The sequence below is a fragment of the Myotis nattereri genome (genome assembly GCF_964212035.1).
Source record: "Myotis nattereri genome assembly, chromosome: X".
Classification (NCBI taxonomy): Eukaryota; Metazoa; Chordata; class Mammalia; order Chiroptera; family Vespertilionidae; genus Myotis; species Myotis nattereri.
In genome coordinates this window covers 52,168,376-52,189,974 of record NC_138078.1, presented here as the reverse complement: position 1 = coordinate 52,189,974, position 21,599 = coordinate 52,168,376, and the positions used below count along the sequence as shown (strand labels likewise).

Below are 21,599 nucleotides of genomic sequence, written 5' to 3'. Positions count from 1 at the left end.
TAAATAACTTGAAAATTATAGGGCCTTGTACTCTGTTGAAAGAATTTCAGCCATCAGATACAGGAAATTTTTTCTGAGCAGAAGGCAGGTGCAGGGAGGGAAAAAGAATGACCTAAAATCACCACCCTTAATGTGGGGCACTACTCTTTCATGTGGACCATGTGTAAGTTAGTCATATATTCATGTTTCTATAGACATTCTCATGTAGACATGTATTCTATCTCCATTATGGGCTGCAAGTAACCTCATAGTCAAGTATGGAGTTCTGCAGAGTAGAGATAGAAGGTATGAAATAAATGCCTCAATTTGCTGAGAAACATATCTGAATACAGCTTCGGTTCACTTTTATGTGGTCACAAATTGAGGATGAAGATATGCCCAAATTTTCCTGAAAAGTGAGAATAAGAAATCCTCTTTGTTCACCCCATCCTCGCTGCTTCCTTGGAACAATAGATAGCGCTCACTGTGTGATCAACTGCCCATGGCAGGAATTGAAACTATCAGTGGCACAGGGCTGCGTTTTAGGTTCTCACTACTGTTGTTGGAGCCCCACCCTCTGGAGACCACCCTTCTACTTTCCCACAAAACCCTGACCCGTTCAAGTCACGGGGCTTCGGCCTATCACTGTAGGACCCTAGCGTGCAGGGCAGTGCCACTGCTGACTGATACATGCCCGGTCTGAGACAATCTCTTGGGTTGAGGAGCAGCAATTGGCATGTCCCGCCAGTAGGGCCTCCCAGGTTACTGAGTGGCGCGTTCTGGCCACAAACACCGCCCGGAAGTCTGAATGAAGTCTCCGCAGTACAGGACCCCAAGCCGTCAGCGAGGTAGCTATTCAGTGGCGGGCCTGGGGCCGGGCGACGTGCGTGCGCGTACGTGAATACGTCGTGCGTGGGCGCGCGCGTGCGCGGTGCTGCAGTCTGTGGGTTGGCTGGTTATTTTGCAAGCGGGAGGGGCCGTGCGCGCTCCTGCCTCTGGCGTGTGTCCCCCACCCCCTTCCCTGGTCCCGGTCTCTCCTTCGAAAAGATGTCGGACACTGCTGTCGCTGACACTCGGCGCCTTAACTCGAAGCCACAGGACCTGACCGACGCTTATGGGCCGCCAAGTAACTTCCTGGAGATCGACATCTTTAATCCACAGACGGTGGGCGTGGGCCGCGCGCGCTTCACCACCTATGAGGTTCGCATGCGGGTGAGTCACGGGGTGAGGGAGACAGCTGAGGGGAGGACCGGCCAGCTGGGCGGGGAGGGCGGGGGGAGACTGCCGCGGGGCTCCTAACGGTGCAGAAGACGCTTGAAGGGGTCTTTGGGAACTCGGGGCTGAATAGGTTTGGAGAGAGGTCTGCAGACTCGGTTGTGATCCGAGGTTACAGAAAACTCCTAAGGGGACATCAGAGCGGGGTGAGGGAAAACAAGTACCTATGAGCAAGAAGTGAAGCATGGTTGGACAGGTTGGGTGGATGGAGAAGCTTGAGTGAGCAATGTAAGGAAATAGGAATCGTGACTGTAGCAACAGAGGAGGGAAGGAAATGTGGAGGAGGGCTGGGGGGTAGAAAGCCAAGGCGAGATATCGCTGGGACCCCTAACTAAATTAGGTTGTGCGAAGTTAGTCTGAAGAGGGAGGACAGGAAGGCCCGGCTTCTTCCTAATGAGGTCTTCCTGAGATGATAAAGTTAAGCAAAGCTTGGATTAAAGGGAAGATAAGATTCCAGGAAAGGGAGACAGTGGGCTTGGTGGTACAAAAATAATAAAGGGAGTCTCCTTGAGATTGAGTGCTTCCCAGACTTGTGTAGAATTAGCATATGAAGGAGAAGTGTTTTCAGTTTAAGTTTTCTCAGGTGCCACATGCTGTTTCTCAGTGTGAAACCAGGCCTTGCACTGGGATTGGTGGATTGTCAGTCGCTGCTCTCATGCTGTATTTAACCTTTAGATTTGAAGTATACAGAATGTTAATTTCAGTATTTATTGGCTTTAAATTATTGGTTTTTTTGTGTATATGAATGGCCATTAGCCCTTTCTGTCCTAGATTAACCTTTGAATTCAAACCCTGGTCTGTAGTTACTTTAATTTATGACATTTCAGGACTGCCCCAGGAGTGGCTTCTTCCAGTGTACTTTATTCTCCAGTTCTTAGTCCACAATGCAAGGATGGAATGTGCAGGTAGAGTATGTGGTTTGCAGGTTCTTTGCCAGTTGAAGTAGTTACAGGCAAAAGAGTTTGAGAATCCTTTTCTAATTCTCCTTATGTTTTCTTCTCAGACTAGAGGGCCAGAATATTCTCTGTGGACAGCATGCTGCTCAAACAGCATTTGAAGACCTAAAAGAGTGTATGTGCTTTCATTTTTGAATGAATGAATTGAAAGAGAGCATGTGCTCTCCTACCTGGCTATTGAAATCTAATTGAGAAATGATGATCTCCAAATTCCAAGTTTGATAAAGTTCAAACTGAAGAAAGAAAAGCGAATAGCAAAAAAATGAGACAACTCATCTATACAAGAACTATTTGAAATCATCTTTTTGGGGAAGAATGGAAGTTAGATCCCTCAAAATATGGTAAAAGCTAGGAATCCTGGGTATAACTTGTTCAGTGTAAGGCCTCTGCTATGGAATTTTGGAGACATTGTCTTGATACATTACCCAAGAAACTTAGAGAGTATGAATGAAACAGCTCTCTACTTCAGTCATTATAATAACAACAGGGACTGTTCATCTAATGCCTACTATGTGCCCAGCACTGAATTAGGTTTTAGTTTCCAAATCCTTACAAAACAACATTTTACACATAAGAAACTGATGAGGAATGCAGCTTAAGTAACTTGCCCAAGTTCACATAGCTAATAAGTAGCAGGGCTGGGATATGAACCCAGTTCTGTCTGACTCTAAAGCCCATCATACTCTTTCCACTACTTTGTAGTTTCTTTGGCAATGCTTAGTTGCAAAACTTTAGTGTGCAGTTTTTCTACCAACAGCTTTTTATCATTTCTTTCCACAATTTCTAATTACATGGCAGTAATAGGGTTGGTGGTAGTTCCTAGTTCTGTGGGTTTGACTTAATTTGTGTTGTTTATGTTAAGTATGTATAGCTATAGAGCAAGCATGTCAAACTCAAAGGCTAACACGGGCCAAACAAACAAGGTTTAAGTTTGTGTGGGCCACAAAAAAACCAAAAGCTTCAATTTTCATAGAAACATTGGTTTATTTTGATAGAGACATGCTGAATACAGAGGGCTAAAATAAATGAATAATTGTTAACATAAAATAATATTTTAATAAAAATTAATATTTTTCTTGAACATTAACTTGCCAGACACTGAATAATTGCACAAATTAATAAGCGTAACACAAATAAACCTATTTTTCTTGTTCTTTGAAAGTGAAATATTTCCTGTTGCGCACACCAAACAAGTCAGTATAAGACTAATGATGTGGCAATCGGCTGCTAAAATATTCGCTGCTAGTATTAGTGGAGAGAAATGGTGCGCCTGTGCATAAGGCGCTTAAGGGAAATGAATACAACATGATTATAGTAATCAGTCATTAGCGAACATTGTAGTTCGTTATTAATAATTATGTATAACAGGATATTGTAAAAATTAAGTTAGAGATTTTTATTAAAATGTTTCTTATATACTGTTATATTATTTGGGCTGCAAAAATAGCCATTGTGGGCCACGAGTTTGACATGCTTGCTATAGAGGCTTTTAATATTTTGTTGAACTCTGTTTTGGGGAAAAGTTGGTAAAATCATTTGGTTTTAAATTGCTATTTTAAATGATTGATCATGGTAGGCATTATAGAGTGCATGAGATTCAGAGAGTAGGACTTTGGTAGTTAGGCATTGTGAATGGAAGAAGCAGATAGCACTGACTTTTTTTCTTTGTATAAAAGTTGTTCTCTTTCATTTTGCTCCAGAAAGAATTCTTTCCCTCCCATTCCCCAAAGAAGTGAGGAGTCTGGAGAGGTGTCCTGGTGACTTGACATGATGTGTATGGAAATTTTCAAATGTCATTTGTCCTGTGGACTTGAACTTTGCATCTTCTCTCCTTTCCATTGACTTTGTGTTGATCAGAGCCAAAGGACTCTATACCCTATGCTACACAATCCTGTCATGATTTTTAGGCTGGAGCTGGTAGACTATCCTCCTATATAGTAAAAGCCTAATATGCAAATTGTCCCCTTGGGCGGTTCAACCAGAAGTTCCATCGGGAATTCAACCTCTTGCTATGATGGGTGCTGACCACCAGGGGGCAGTGGAAGCACTGCCGGCCCATGGGCCCTGATGAGAGCGAGACTGCGGTGGGATGGTGGAGCCTGGCGGGGTCACTGCCAGCTCCCAGGCACTGAGGGAGCTGGGGTGGGGGGAAGGGAAAGGGACCCCTGGCTCCAATAGATAGCCCCGCAGGCTGGATGGTGGAGCAGGTGAGGGGGTGGTGCCAGGCCAAGGTGGGGTGCCAGGCAGGGCTGCAAGGCTGGGGGTGTGAACGGGGTTTGTGAGGCTGGGGGTGCAAGCTGGGGCCTGATCTCTGCAGGCCAACCCGAGGGACCCCACCCATGCACGAATTCATGCACTGGGCCTCTAGTCCTAGAACATGGTAGCCCCTTCCTTAGACAGCTAGGTGCTGAGATGAAAGGCCATTATTGTCACCATCCTGTGAGGGGTAGGGAAAGAATAGCATTTTTGTGAGTCAAAGGAGGAAGTTTACAGAATGGCAGTGGGTGGTTTGGTTGTCTGGGAAGAATCTACTCAGCCTTTTCTTTGGTCCTTTTTTAAAAATATATTTTTATTGATTTTAGAGAGGAAGGGAGAGGGAGAGAGAGTAGAAACATCAGTGGTGAGAATCCTTGATCAGCTGCCTCCTGCATGACCCCCACTGGGGATTAAACTGTGACCTCCTGGTTCATAGGTCCAAACTCAACCACTGAGCAACACTGGCCAAGCTAGATTTCTTTTCTTGCAGGATTATTTCACCCCCCCTCCAGTTTTATTGAGATATAATTGATATTGTATAAACTTAAATTTTATAATGTGATGATTTGATGCACATATATATTTCTGCAGGATTCTGAGAAAGTTCTCTATAATAGTTTATCTTGAATAGTTAATACAGGCACATAGTACAAAAATGAAAAGATATAAAAAAAATATGATAGCTCTAGCTGGTTTGGCTCAGTGGATAGAGTATCGGCCTGTGGACTGAAGGGTCCCAGGTTCGATTCCTGCCAAGGGCACATGCCCAGGTTACGGGCTCAATCCCCAGTGGGGGGCGTGCAGGAGGCAACCGATCAATGATTCTCTCATCATGTTTCTCTCTCTCTCCCTCTCCCTTCCTCTCTGAAATCAATAAAGATATATTTTTAAAAAAAGATATGCTATAAAAATTAAGCCTTCCTCTGCCCTCTAGAGAGGTTCTTCTTTCTGAAGAAACTACTGTTTCCAGTTTCTTATTTATTCTTCTAAAGAACAGTTTAGATAATAAAATACTACTTTATATGTATCCACTCTACTTCAACTCATTGACATTCATTCCTTGGGTAGACTTGTAACTTATGTATATCGGCCAGTTATTTGGCTTTTGATGACTTATACCTAGACCTGGATCCTTAAAAGGTAATTTCCAGGCTTGAGAATTACAAAGCATGATGTAGTGAGAACTATGTGAAGCTCTAGCATAGCTACAAGGTGCTCTATTCCTGACCTGAGACAGTTGTGGAGAAAGAGAAATTAGTTCCTTTTATTTCCATCTGCTGATCTGATTTGGCTGGTGGGAAATATAGTCAGCATTAATACATGTGGTTGGCCATTTCCATTTGGAACTTGTAGACAAGAGTTAGAATCAGGGCTTTTTGTTTGTTGAGGATTTATGTTGCCGTTAGAGTCTTAGGAAAATTCTCAATGATTAAGATGTGGGAATAAGCTGCTAAGCTATGCTTAGCCAACTTAATGTAATTGCTATTTCTGCTGCACTGTCTAGATGAGGAGAGGGTAAACATATATAGGGCCTCTATTAATTAATTGAATATTTATTGAATACCTTGCATAGCTGCATTTAAGGGGATGCAGAAGTAATCATGGCTTCTGATTTCAATGAAATTATAGTTAGGTAGCAAGGTGAACATGATATATAAAACTATAGCACTTAATACTAAAGTATAATTGTCAAAAATGATTAAAAATAAAGTATAATTGTCATAGGAATTCATAGGAAAATGGAGACCAATAAATTAAGCTGGTATTGACAGGAAAGATTTCCTGGATAAAATGGACTTGAGCTGGAATTTGTAGAATGGAGAGGATTTGGACAGGAAAAGCAGAGGGAGGCATACCTTGGAGGTGCTTATCTCATGTTCCTTACACGGAACTTAAATTCACTTTTCAATTGAAAATATAATACATGCACATGATAAATTCAAATTGTACAATGAAAAATGTTCCATTCCAATTGTCTAATCTTATTATTCAAAGTCACTCACTATTAGCAGTATCTTTTCATAAATATTTTTATTCATAATTATAAATATATACATATATACAAATCCCTTATTTTATTTATTTTTTAAAATCCTCACAGGAGGATTTTTTTCCATTGCTTTTTACAGAGAAAGTAGAAGGGATGGAGGGAGAGAGAGAGAGAAATATCTGTGTGACTGGGTATCAAACCTGCAACCCAGGTATGTGGGTTGACTGGAATGGAACCAGAGACCCTTTGGTTCATGGGCTGACGCTCTAACCACTGAACACACTGGCCAGGGCTATTTTATTTTTTTTAAAATTTATTGGGGGTCACATTGGTTAATAAGGTCATATGTTTCAGGTGTACATGTCTATGACACAGGATCTGTATATTGCATTGTGTGCTCACCACCCAAAGTCTTTCATCACCATATATTTGGCTTCTCTAACCCTTTACTACTCTCTCCCCCATCCCTTTCCCTCTGGTAATCACCAAACTGTTGTCCGTGTCCATGAGTTTGTTTTACATCCCACATATGAGTGAAATCGTATGGTTGTTTCTTAGTTTTTTCTGACTGACTTTGCTTAGCATGATATTCTCAAGGTCTATCCATGTTGTCCCAAATGGCAGTATTTCATGAACACTTTGGTTGTTTCCCTGTCTTGGCCACTGTGAATAGTGCTGCAGTGAACATAGGTGTATGTATGTCTTTGTGAATAAATAAAAACTTTGCCAAGTTTTTTTTGGGGGTAGATAATCAGAAGAGGGATTGTTGGGTCATATGGTAACTGTATTTTCAATTTTTTGAGGAACTGTCATACTGTTTTCCATAATGGTTATACCAGTTTACATTCCAAGCAGAAGTGAATGAGAGTTCCTTTTTCTTCACAACCTCTCCAACACTGTTATTACTAGTCTTGTTGACAGGTGAGAGGTGGTATCTCATTGTAATTTTGATTTGCATTTACCTAGTAGCTAGTGAAGTTGAACATCTTTTCATAATCTATTGGCCATTTGTATGTCTTCTTGGAAGAAGTGTCTGTTCAGGTCCTCTGCCCATTTTTAAAAATTGGATTGTTTGTTTGGTGTTGAGTTGTTTGAGTTCTTTATATATTTTGGATATTTACCCCTTGTCGGAGCTCTGTTGTTTGCAAATATCATCTCCCATTCAGTTTACTTTTTTGTTTTGTTGGTGGTTTCTTTTGCTGTGCAGAAGCTTTTTAGTTTGATATAGTTTCATTTATTTTTGCCTTTACTTCTCTTGCCTTTGGGGTCAAATTTGTAAAATCTTCTCTAAGACCAAGGCCCATGAGCTTAGTACCTATTTTTTTCTTTTATGTAATTTATTGTTTCAGATCTTCTATTTAGGTCTTTGATCCATTTTGAACTAATTTTTATACGAATCCATTTTAAAACACAAATAAAGGCAAGCTATATATACTGTTCTGTACCTTGATTTTTAAAAACTATATTTTTGTTGATTTCAGAGAGGAAGGGAGAGGGAGAGAGATAGAAACATCAATAATGGGAATCATTGATCAGCTACCTCCTGCATGCCCTCCGCTGGGGACCGAGCCTGCAAACCGGGCATGTGCCCTGACCGGGAATCAAACCCTGACCTCCTGGTTCATAGTTCGATGTTCAACCACGGAGCCATGCCCGCTGGGCTGTACCTTGATTTTAATATTTAATACCTCTCCATATTGGCAAAGTATTTCACTTTTTTTTTTTTGTTTATCCTCATCCGAGGATTTTTTCCCCACTGTTTATTTTTTTAGAGAGAATGGAAGGGAGGGGGAGAGACACACAGAGAGAAACATCGATGTGAGAGAGACACATCGACTGGTTGCCTCCTATACACACCTCAGGGGGCTGGGGATCGAGCCTGCAACCAAGGTACGTGCCTTTGACTGGAATGGAACCTGCAACCCTCCAGTCCGTCTGAAGGCTAACACTTTAATCCCTGAGCCAAAGCGGTGAGGGCTTTCACATTCTTTTCATTGCTGTATAGTATTCCACTGTATAGGCATACTATGTTTATTTAACCAATTACCTATTGATGTACATTTATTATTACAGATAATAAAATGGAGCAAAAACTCTTGTACAGGCATATCTATATAATAAAAGCCTAAGCAACCATTACGGGGGAACGACCAGAATGACCCGTTCACTCTGATGGGCACTGACCACCAGGGGGCAGACGCTCAAAGCAGGAGCTGCCCCCTGGTGGTCAGTGCACTCCCACAGGGGGAGTGCCGCTCAGCCAGAAGCTGGGCTCACAGCTGGCGAGCACAGTGGTGGTGGTGGGAGCCTCTCCTACCTCCGAGGCAGAGCTAAGGGGCAGTGAGCAGGCAGGCAGTAAGGAGCGAGGAGTCCCAGCCATCCCCTGAGGGGTTCTGGACTGTGAGAGGGCACAGGCCGGGTTGAGAGACTCCCCAGTGCATGAATTTCATGCACCAGGCCTCTAGTCTATAATAATAAAAGCACAATATGATAATTAGACTGGACATCCTTCTGGATGATCTTCCAGACGAAGCTGGGGCTGTGAGGGAAGCCCAGGTCCTGGATGCCTGCTGGTAGCCCAGGGGGGAAGCCCGGGTCCTGGGTGCCGGAGGAAAGCCGGTGCTGGCAGCTGGGGGGAAGGAAGGCCTACTCTTGTACAAATTTCGTGCATCAGGCCTCTAGTTTACATATAACTTCAAGTCTGTTTGTTGGAAAAATTCTAAGCAGCATGGGACTTTTAATCACCGACTGTGACAAGGCTGGATGTGGTAAGAATTGATATTCATCTGGTGCTGTTTTGAAAGGGTTATAGGAGCATGGTCCATAGAAGTTATTTCTTCATTAGGACCTGTCCATGTGGCTCTGACATGTGGCCACCACAAGCTGAACATTACTTACCATTTCTCTTGTTTCATTCTTCCTTCCTTGTAGACAAACCTACCCATCTTCAAGCTGAAGGAGTCCTGTGTACGGCGGCGCTACAGTGACTTTGAATGGCTAAAAAATGAGCTGGAACGAGATAGTAAGGTATGGCCCTGTTCCCTGCGTGGCACCCTTGGAGGACAAGATCTCTGTACGCTGATAGGGCTTAAGATCAGAGTCTATAAAATCTTGAAGGCAACGGAGAGGGTGAACACACTCTAGCTACCAAGTCCCAATAATTTGGATCTGGGTGATAATCTGTGAAACTTGAAAGTGGTAATTTCAGGACAAATCTTAAAAAGAAAGTATTACTTCACTTAGTGGCTAGTAAAGTCATACATATTAACTCCTATAGATGCAAAAAATTGAAAGTATATTGGCAGAAAAGGCCTAGCTAGATTCTTGGATGATAGTGGATTGTTAAAGAAAATGAGGGGTATTTGGAGTTTATTTCCTTTCTTTTGAAATGGTAAACCTGTCCCCCCACCCAAGCAGTTGAATTAATTTTTTTTGTCGTTCATCCTCACCCAAGGATATTTTTCCATTGTCTTTTTTTACAGAGAGTAGAAGGGAGGGAGAGAAACAAAGAGAGAGAAACATCGATGTGAGAGAGACATATCGATTGGTTGCCTCCTGCGCATGCCCTGATGAGGGCCAGGGATTGAGCCTACAGCCTAGGTATGTGCCTTGACCGTAATCGAACCCAGGACCCTTCAGTCTGCAAGCTGATGTTCTATTTACTGAGCCAAACCGGCTAGGGATGGATTAATTTTTTTTAAATATATTTTATTGATTTTTTACAGAGAGGAAGGGAGAGAGAGAGAAACATCGATAAGAGAGAAACATCGATCAGCTGCCTCCTGCATATCTCCTACTGGGGATATGCCTGCAACCAAGGTACATGCCCTTGACCGGAATCGAACCTGGGACCTTTCAGTCCGCAGACCGACGCTCTATCCACTGAGCCAAACTGGTTTTGGCAATTTTTATATATATATATATTTTATTGATTTTTTTACAGAGAGGAAGGGAGAGGGATAGAGAGAAACATCGATGAGAGAGAAACATTGATCAGCTGCCTCCTGCACACCTCCTACTGGGGATGTGCCCACAACCAAGGTACATGCCCTTGACCGGAATCGAACCTGGGACCCTTCAGTCTGCAGGCCGACGCTCTATCCACTGAGCCAAACTTGTTAGGGCTGGATTAATTTTTGACCTGAGCCATCCTGACTGTTCTTATGATCAGTTCTGGCAAGTTGTTGGCTGTGGGATAGGATGGACCCTCTGCCTTAAGAAATGTGGTATACAGTGGATTGCCATCCCATTCCCTCTCTGAGTTCTCCCATGTGGCTGATCTTTTGCGTCTGCCTGCAGATTGTAGTACCACCACTGCCTGGGAAAGCCTTAAAGCGGCAGCTCCCTTTTCGAGGAGATGAAGGGATCTTTGAAGAGTCCTTCATTGAAGAAAGGAGGCAGGGCCTCGAGCAGTTTATTAACAAGTAAGCAAGTTCCTGGGGGCTCCTCTAGCTACTTTTTCCATCTTGGTCTTTCTGTGTGTTTAGTCTGTCTCTTCTTTTGTAATGGGTAATATGATGTAGTGCAGCGGTTCTCAACCTGTGGGTTGCGACCCCTTTGGCGGTCGAACGACCCTTTCACAGGGGTCGCCTAAGACCATCCTGCATATCAGATATTTACATTACGATTCATAACAGTAGCAACATTACAGTTATGAAGTAGCAATGAAAAGAATTTTATGGTTGGGTCACAACATGAGGAACTTATTTAAAGGGCCAGAAGGTTGAGAACCACTGATGTAGTGCCTATTGTGTGGTGGGGTAACTGGACAGTAAAACTCCATTCATTTGAGCCAAATTCTGATCCTGTACCTCGTGGCCTGAGAAAGCACTGCATGTTGATGTGTGTAGGGATTTTCCCCTACCTTACCCCTCTATCTCTCTTCCTCTCTACAGCATTATGGTTGAAGTGGTGTCCTGTTGTTGTCTGCTGCTTGCTTGAACCTCAGGGCTGATCTTGTCCTTCCTCCCCTGTCCACACCCCCATCCCTCTGCAAATTCTCTCCTATCTCAAATACTACTGATAACCATCTTGATCTCTTTATAGAATTGCGGGGCACCCACTGGCTCAGAACGAACGCTGCCTACATATGTTCCTGCAGGAGGAGACAATTGACAGGAACTACGTCCCAGGGAAGGTGCGCCAGTAGGAGCCCCTTTCACTACTTGCCCTCTACTTTCCTGCTGAAATGACATTGGTTTTTACACTAAGCCTCTCTATCTTTCTTTGATCTGAAGTTGGCTGCCCATCCCCTGTCCTGATAGACTGTCTGGCATTGTGTTCCTTGGTATCTCACTAAACTGTGGGCACTCTCCTAGAACCTCTTCTCTGAGGAGAGGTGGGAAACCACAGGCAGATGCCCTTTGCTTGGGATTGGGGGTGGGTGGGAGGATTGGACTGGAAGGCAATTTCTTGGGCATTTACCCATGCCAGAAGGCTAATCTCGGGGGCGGGGGTCTTGTGCTGGAGAGGCATTTGGCTACATACTGATGCTGCAAGTCCAGGGGATTTTTCTTACTCTTAGGTTTAACCAGAAATGCTGAGCGGGGAAAATCCCTGCTTTTCCTACATGCATGAATTTTTTCCTTTTTGGGAAGGTGGTAGAGACCCAAAAGCTATCCTTTTTTTTCTTTAGGCCTGCTCCCAGTTTCCCCCCACAGTTTCTTTTGTTTCTCTCCCCCTTGTTGCTTTTCATGGCAGTAATTCTCCTAGAATTTAAGCAGTTAGTTGTGTGGAGCAAGGTGTGTGGATTTTCTGGGCCCATTGTCATGGCTGCTTCAGAGTCAGAAGAAAGCCATAGAGCAGTAGGGTAGCCCCTGTTGTTTAGCCCCTCTCTTTTGTGGTTCCCCACTCTGGCTACTTGTTCTTACCCACCTGCAGGCGAGTCATTACGGGCCAGCAGTCTCCCTTCCCAAGCCCGCTACTTTATGGGTTAAGCTTTGCAGTTTTGGTGGCTTGAGAGTTGGGTGCAACTCACCACTATCAGGTAACTCCCTGAAGGTGGGAACGGATCATTTTCTAGGTATTCCCTGGTGGTAAGGAAGAGCATCACCACGCTCTTCCTTCCATTCTCTCTTCCCCCCATCTCATTTAGTTCTGCCACAGGGCAGAAGCACATGAACAAATCACTCACTCTCTGACTTCTCCTAAGCACTTTGAGCTGTTGAATGGGGCTCAGGGAATGAGTTGTCGCTGCCCTCCGCAGCTTGGTCACAGGGTTATTGAACTGCCTGCACTTACTTCCCATGGAACTCCAACGTTCTTCCCAGAAGTTGAGCTAGGGATAGCAGTTGGGTATGGATTTCCCAAATCTGAGAGTCTGACACATCTTGTTGAGACTGGCAACTTTCCTGGACTTCTGTCCAGGAGGTAGTGGTTTGTTTGCTGAGGCCTGATATCTATCCCAAGGGGTAGGATGGGAGCAAGTTAACTGGTGTCAGGTCAAAAGTGGAGGCTCTTTGCTTGGACTCCCTATCATGGATGGACTGGAGTTCTCCGTACAGTCTTGGGAAAAGGATTACTGAGTCTGACAAGATTATGATCAGAGAGATTAGGATTGGATTTTGACATGGGATTTAGAGTCCATCTAAATGTTGAAGTTCCCTGTGACAGATCAGCTCTAAGCTGCTGAGCCTGTGCCAGGGCTGTGCAGCCCCTACCAAGAGGCTCTTCTCCCTTTCCCACCTCTCCATTGTTGGTGTTATTGCTGCCTTTTGATTTATATCCTCTGTTATTGATTTTAAAAAAAGATTCCTTCTTTCATCATGCACAAGTGCTGAGAGCCTGAGGCCCCATTTCTGCTGTGTATATATCCTGACTCGGGGCTTTTGTTCAGCAAACTGTTCATTCTTCTGTCAATGTCATATTCAACTCTGTTCATATTAAACCACTGTGAAGCAAACATCTGTTGTCCAGTTTTTTTTAGTTATCTAGGATATTTTTGAGTATTATGCAGAAATCATACAACATGGTCAATTTCCTGAGGTAATAAATTTTGCATTTACATTAAAAAAAAGCGAATTCTAGCTGCCCATAGTGATATTTACCAATCCTTGCAACTAGCAGTTTACTTTGTCACAGAGGTAATGAGTACATGTTTGCAGGAAGTAGCAATAGGGCTCAGTACCTATGATTTGCATTAGATTTAGGAGAGTTGGTTTTAAGCTTGTGGGTTTGTGCTAATTTGGGCAGAATATATTTAGTGGTGTGTGTGTGTGTGTGTGTGTGTGTGTGTATTAATAAAAGGGTAATATGCTAAATAGACCATATAGACTGAACGTCTTCTGGACGTCCTTTTGGACCTCCTTCCGGACAAAGCCATGGTGGTGGGGGCCAAGGCAGAGTGGTTAGGGGTGATTAGGCCAGCAGGGGAGAGCAGTTAGGGGCATCAGGCAGGTCGGCAGAGGTGGTTAGGGGCGATCAGGAAGGCAGGCAGATGAGTGGTTAGGAGACAGTCCCGGATTGCGAGAGGGATGTCCCAGGCCTAGACCAGCAGTCGGACATCTCCTGAGGGGTCCCGGATTGGAGAGGGTGCAAGTCGGGCTGAGGGACCTACCCCCCACCCCCTGTGCACAAATTTCATGCACTGGGCCTCTAGTATATATGTTCATGTGCTATATGTTACATAAACACATGTATTTCTTTTATTTTCCAAGATACCCACACATACCACCAACAAATACTATTTCTTTTATAGGCTTTGTTCCTCAATTGGACTCTTTTCTTTGAAATAGATTTGATGCAGGCAGAAAGGTGAGAACAGTTGATGGGTGTATATTTTCAGTGTGTTTTGAAATGGCTTCCTACACAAAGTGGGTTTTGGGAAAAGGTTTGGAATACTAGGATATAGGAGTCTTGTCATTTTGAAAGTCAAAACTAGTTTTTTTTTGTTTTTTTAAAGAAGATTTCATTCTTTTTTATTATTTAATTGATTTCAGAGAGGAAGGGAGAGGGAGATAGAAACATCAAGGATGAGAGGGAATCACTGATCGGCTGCCTCCTGCACACCCCTCCACTGGGGACGGAGTCCACAACTCGAGCATGTGCCCTTGACCAGAATCAAAGCCGGGACCCCTCAGTCTGCAGGCCGACGGTCTATCCACTGAGCCAAACCAGCTAGGGCTAGTTTTTTAAATGTTTTTTATTCATTTCAGAGAAAGGGAGAGGGAGAGAGAGTTATAAATATCAATGATGAAAGAAAATCATTGATCAGCTGCTTTTATTCAGTAGTTTTTTGGTGGAGTCTTTAGGGTTTTCTATGTACAATATCATGTCATCTGCAAATAATGAGAGTTTTACTTCCTCCTTTCCAATTTGGATGCCTTTTCAGGTTTACTTTTAAAATATAAGCACGTTGTGCCTGGCCGGCGTGGCTTAATGGTTGAGCATCGACCTATGAACCAGGAGGTCAGGGTTCAATTCCCGGTCAGGGCACATGCCTGGGTTGTGGACTGTATCCCCAGTGTGAGGCATGCAGGGGCAGCCAGTCAGTGATTCTCATCATTGATGTTTCTCTCTCTCTCCCTCTCCTTAACTCTCTGAAATCAATAAAAATATATTTTAAAAATATTAAAAATAATATAACACTTGGTGACTAATTTAGCTTGTGGTTCTCTGCCACTCCCTCAACACATACCACCCCTCATTCTTAGATCTCTTTTTGCCTTGCTTGTACAAAAATTGTTCTCTATTTTAATTTATTTTCTTACCTTGTTCTATCTGTTATCTATTTATTATCTATCTATGCTTTTGAGAACAGAAAACTCATTCCTTACAAAACACATACAAGTGTAATTATTAATACGAAATATTTTTTTGTTTGTTTTTTAAAATATATTTTTATTGATTTCAGAGAGGAAGCGGTGGGAGAGAGATAGAAACATCAATGATGAGAGAGAATCATTGATTGGGGACCTCTTGTATACCCCCTACGGGGGATGAAGCCTGTAACCCAGGCATGTACCCTTGACTGGAATTGAACCCTGGACCCTTCAGTCCACAGGCTGATGCTCTATCCACTGAGTCAAACCAGCTAGGGCATAAAAGGATTCTTTAAATCACAGCAGGCTTCCTTTAAATGGGTACTTCCTGTGGTGATTTTAAGTGCTTGCATATAGATCATTAACTACTTGATATAGTGAAAATGAAGGTAAAGGATTAAGAGAGGCATTGCCAATTGAAGATCAATCAGGAATTGGATAAAAACAGTTGTTCTTAAGTGAAAAATAAAATACAGTTAGATTCACAAAAATTTATGTATTTTTTTAAAAAATAGTACATTATTATACAAGTAATGTTGTTTTTTTTTTGTCCAATACAGTCAACTTTTGATCATCTGTGCTAATGGGCGATATACATTTTTATTTTATTATGCATTTTTCTTAAATTTATATATAGAGGTATCTAATACTCCTAAGACATTTTCTACTATGTAATCAGAATGAAGACTCAGGAAGATCTGAAAAGAAGTAGAAAGAGTAATAGGCCTGGAATAGTGACCTGAGTTCTAGAGCTGGCTGTGCTATTAGCTGGCTGGAGCACCTTAGGCAAATTGCTTCACCACTCTGGGCCTGTTTTCTTAACTATAAAATGATGAGGGGATTTGACTAAATGATATTTGTAGTATCTTAAATCTCTCCAATCCTTGCCCAGGGATAAACCCTGGAAGTGATGACACCAAAAAGGTGAAAGCACAATTTTTCCCATATGATGGAGTTTGCTGTAGCGTAGTTTTCTCTCCCAGAAATGAATGACTTCACTTACCCTGATTAGATTTTGTTTGCCCACATACTCTTGTATCAAGTCATATCAACACCATTGAAACTTGGTGAAATTTTTTCACTTTGCAATTTTTTCACTTGGTTTAAAAATATATTGATTGTTTTTTTTTTTTTTTTTTTTACAGAGAGGAAGGGAGAGGCATAGGGAGTTAGAAACGTCCATGACAGAGAAACATCGATCAGCTGCCTCCTGCACACTCCCTACTGGGGATGTGCCTACAACTAAAGTATATGCCCTTGACCAGAATCGAACCTGGGACCCTTCAGTCTGCAGGCCGATGCTCTATCCACTGAGCCAAACTGGTTAGGGTTAGGTGAAAATTTTAAATGAAATAGTCACCTCATACATATAAGGAATTCATTTTAAAAAATATATTTTCATTGATTTCAGAGAGGGAGAGGGAAAGAGAGAGAGAAACATCAATGATGAGAGAGAATCATTGATTGGCTGCTTCCTCCATGCCCCCTAATGGGGATTGAGCCCACAACCCAGGCATGTGCCCTTGACTGGAATCGAGCCCAGGACCCTTTAGAACAGCCGTGGGCAAACTACGGCCCGCGGGCCGGATCCGGCCCGTTTGAAATGAATAAAACTATTGAAAAAAAAGACCGTACTCTTTTATGTAATGATGTTTACTTTGAATTTATATTAGTTCACAGAAACACTCCATCCATGCTTTTGTTCCGGCCCTCTGGTCCAGTTTAAGAACCCATTGTGGCCCTCGAGTCAAAAAGTTTGCCCACCCCTGCTTTAGAACTAAATCCCTAGGGCAGGAATTATTCTTTTTTTTAAAAAAATATATATTTTATTGATTTTTTACAGAGAGGAAGGGAGAGGGACAGAGTTAGAAACATCAATGAGAGAGAAACATCGATCAGCTGCCTCCTGCACACTCCCCACTGGGGATATGCCTGCAACCAAGGTACATGCCCTTGACCGGAATTGAACCTGGGACCCTTGAGTCCGCAGGCCGATGCTCTATCCACTGAGCCAAACTGGTTAGGGCAGGAGTTATTCTTATTTGCAATATATAAAGTGTAACTGTTGATTATTCTGATTACAAAAGTGCCTATTTTGTTAAAAAAAAATTATTGTCATGGAGGGACCTGGAGAGTATCATGCTAAGTGAAATATGTCAGTCAGAGAAAGACAAGCATCACATGATCTCACTTATATGTGGAATCTAAGTAACAAAATAAATTGATGAACAGAGTGATCCAGAGACATGGAAGCATGGAACAAAGTGCGGAATCTCAGACGGCAGGCGGGGGAGGGTGGGTGGGTGGGAGGTAATCAATCAAGGACCGTGATGGCGAACCTATGACACCCGTGCCAGAGGTGACATGCGAACTCATTTTGTTGGTTTTTCTTTGTTAAATGGCATTTAAATATATAAAATAAATATCAAAAATATACATCTTTGTTTTACTATGGTTTCAAATATCAAAAAATTTCTATATGTGACACGGCACCAGAGTTAAGTTAGGGTTTTTCAAAATGCTGACACGCCGAGCTCAAAAGGTTCGCCATCACTGACCTAGGACCTTGTATGCATATATGCATGGCCCATGGACACAGACAATGGGGCATGAGGACCTGGGGCAAGGGGGGGGCAGGTGGGGGTGAATGGGTGAAAAAGGGGATATATGTAATACTTTAAAAAAGAATTTTTTTAAAAAAGTAATTAATGGTAGTTGAAAAATTCAAACAAAACAAATTTCTAAAGTGAAAGATTGCCTGGCTAATGTTGCTCAGTAGTTGAGCATCAACCCATGAACCAGGAGGTTGCCATTAGATTCCTGGTTGGGGCACATCCGGGTTGTGGGCTTGGTTCAGGTCCCAGGTGTGGGGTGTGTGGGAGGCAGCCAATCAATGATTCTCATCATTGATGTTTCTGTCTCTCCCTCTCTCTGAAATCAATAAAAATATATATATATATTTAAAGTGAAAGATTGCTCCTATTTTCATTCTCCAAGAATAACTTGACTTGCACAGACCTCTTTCTATGCATAAAATATGTATATGATTGTAAGTATATGTAAAGATGTATATACATATATTCACACAATATACATATATGGAAATCCACACACTTGTATATTGTGTTTTTTTTAAGTAGGCCATATGTACTATTTTGCAACTTAATTTTTTCACTTTGCAATGTATTGTGGACTTCCTCTCACATTAGTGTATGGAAATTTACCTCATTTTAAAAAGTGACAGCATAATATTTCATTGTATAGTCGTATCACAATTTTTTTAAATTAAATTATTTTTGTTTTAGAGAGAGAGGAAGTGGGGGGGAGAGAGAAAAACATCCATGTAAGTGAGATACATGGGTCGGTTGCCTCTCTTACATGCCCAACCGAGGATAGAACCCACAACCTAGACATATGCCCTGACAGAGAATGGAACCTGAGACCTGTTGCACTGGATGACATTCCAACCACAATTTTCCCCTTTTTTGGGGGGAGGGGGGTTATATCACAATTTAATGATTCACTTATTTTTTTTTAAATATATTTTATTGATTTTTTTACAGAGAGGAAGGGAGAGAGATAGAGAGTTAGAAACATCGATGAGAGAGAAACATCAATCTGCCACCTCCTGCACATCTCCCACTGGGGATGTGTCCGCAACCCAGGCACACGCCCTTGACTGGAATCGAACCCGGGACCTTTCAGTCCGCAGGCCGACACTCTATCCACTGAGCCAAACCGGTTTCGGCAATGATTCACTTACTGATGGAAATTTGTCTCCAATCATTCACTATTACAAGAAATACTACTACATATATAAACTTGCTTATGTTTTTAGTATTTATGTAGGATAGATTTTTAAAGAAGGAATTGCTGGGTCAAAGGATGTGTACATTTTACATTTTGATAGGTACTACAAAGTTGCCTTCGTAAAGAGTGCACTTTAGGGTCCCACTTACTTAATGAGAATTTCTGTTTTCTTATTGAAAGTGTAGAGATTCCTGTTTCCTCACAAAGAGTTTCTTTACCCAAAGTGGCAAAATATTAAACAATTGATAATTATCCAAACTATTTGGTGAAAATGGTATTTCTTAGTTTTAACTTGTATTTCCTGGTACATTTAGTTGTAATAATACCACTGTCAGGTTTTTAAAAAATTCCCTGCACATTTTGGTTCTAAAAGAAGCATTTATTGCTGGTAATTGAGAATCCCTACCGCTCCTCACTGATAAACCAACACTTAAAGGCCCTGAATGTGTCTAGGCTTCTTCCCACTTGACTTGGGGAGGGGGGAGTGAAGCAATTAGCCTGGAGGCAAAGCAACATTATCTGAGGTGCACTCAGGAGCAATACTTTTTTCTCAGGCTGGCACTACTTGAGGCCAAGCCCAGAGCAGCATTAACAGCTTAACTACAAATTCATCTGACCTCAGGCCCAACCTCCTAGGAAACTCAGGGAAATATTACTTTGCCTCTTGGGCCACCATCTCTCAAGCTTGGACCTCGGTTATTTCTCCCAGATCTAAACCTTGGATTAGCACTGATGGGTAGACATAGACCATGACCGAGTTGGTGAATGAAACCAAATCTTGGTTCTTCCAGTTGGCTGGCCACCACACGTCAGTCAGAAATGAGCAAGCTTTTAGTTGGTCCTACGAAATAGGAAGCACATACACTCTTCTGATTGGTCTCTTAATGCGACGGTTGGGCCACAGGGAGACCTGCTGGTTGGCTGGAATGGACGACCAATGGGGACGCCGTGGCACTGCTTTCGAAAGCAAAGCCTGTCCAGAGGTGTCTGGAAGAGTACTGTGAGCTCCTGCGGCTTAGTTGGTTAACTCCTTCCCCCACCCCACAACCCTCAACCCCGCCTCCCACCCCATCTCAAAGTGTCTTCTCTTGTGCCACAGCGACTCAGTCTGTAGTCTCCCAGACTGACGTTTAGGGAGGCCCTGCCTTAGCCTGCAGGTCTCCTTCCATATCACCACCAGCTCAGAGCTCTGCCTCTAATGTGGCAGCTGAGGTCCTGGGTCCTGCCGGGGAGTGGGCATCAGGGACCAAGAATGCGGAAAGAGTTTGCAGGCATCAGGGTGAGTGTCAAGGCAGTGGAAGTGGGAGAGTGTGAGCTCTGTGGCACTGAAGGCCTTCCTTGTATTAAGTCCCAGGAAGGGAGCAGGAGGTGTCTGACCCAGAAAGTTCTGCCACCCAAGTGGCCACCATTTCATCCAGGCATCCCCTCTATCGTCTGATTCACCATTAGTGGTTACTTTCAAGATTTATAAACTCCTAAACCACTGCATCAAATACATTGGCCCTCTCTGCCTGGACTCAGAATGCGTTTCTTTCTCATATCAGCGGGCTTGACCTTGTTTGTTGCTTTATTCCTTCTTCCTGATTATTTTTAGTTACACTAGCGCATTCTCCTTGTAAGAAACAAATTCAACATTACACATAGGTGGGGTTAAGGTACACTTTGGCCAATACCCACAATCCTACTCCTTTTTTCCCCTTCCCAGAGGTAGCTAGTATTAACAGGTAGGTAGGTAACCTGGTAGCCTTAGAGTTGTTTTAAAAATTATTTTGCGATTACAGTTGATACACAATATTTTATTAGTTTTAGGCATACAACATAGTGATTAGACATTCATATAACTTACAAAGTGAGCACCCTGATAAGTCTAGTACCTATCTGACACCATACATAGTTATTACAATATTATTGACCACATCCTCCATGCTGAATTTTATATCCCTGTGACTGTTTTTATAAATGGTAGTTTGCACATCTGAATCCCTTACCATTTTCCACCCATCACCCCCAACCACCTCCTATCTGTCAAACATCAAAATGTTCTCTGTATCTCTGAGTTTGTTCCTGTTTTGTTTGTGTTTTTTGAAAATATATTTATTTTTATTGATTTCAGAGATGAAGGAAGAGAGAGAGAGAGAGAGAGAGAGAGAGAGAGAGAGAGAGAGAGAGAGAAACATCCATGATGAAAGAATTATTGATCGGTTGCCTCTTGCACACCCCACACTGGGGATGAGCCTGCAATCCGGGCATGTGACCTGACCAGGAATAGGGAATCGAACCATGACCTCTTGGTTCATAGGTCAGCGCTCAACCACTGAGCCATGCCAGCTGGGCTGTTTGTTTTTTTAAATTTATTTTTGTTTTATTTTTAGATTCCACTTATAAGTGAAATCACATGGCATTTGTCTTTCTCTGTCTGACCCATTTCACTAAGCATAACACCCTCTAGGTCAGTGATGGCGAACCTATGACACGCGAACTCATTTTTTGGTTGATTTTTCTTTGTTAAATGGCATTTAAATATATAAAATAAATATAAAAAAAATATAAGTCTTTGTTTTACTATGGTTACAA

The 21,599-nt window shown here is 42.5% G+C and overlaps 1 protein-coding gene across 1 annotated transcript; it reads left to right on the top strand.

Annotated features, from left to right (window-relative positions):
* Positions 1-905: 905 nt before the first annotated feature.
* On the top strand, positions 906-13,357 carry SNX12 (sorting nexin 12). The gene is made up of 4 exons (XM_081081487.1): positions 906-1,191; positions 9,388-9,483; positions 10,756-10,880; positions 11,503-13,357. The coding sequence occupies exons 1-4, from the start codon at positions 1,027-1,029 to the stop codon at positions 11,603-11,605; spliced, it is 489 nt and encodes a 162-aa protein (XP_080937613.1). The 5' UTR covers positions 906-1,026; the 3' UTR covers positions 11,606-13,357.
* The last annotated feature ends 8,242 nt before the right edge of the window (positions 13,358-21,599 follow it).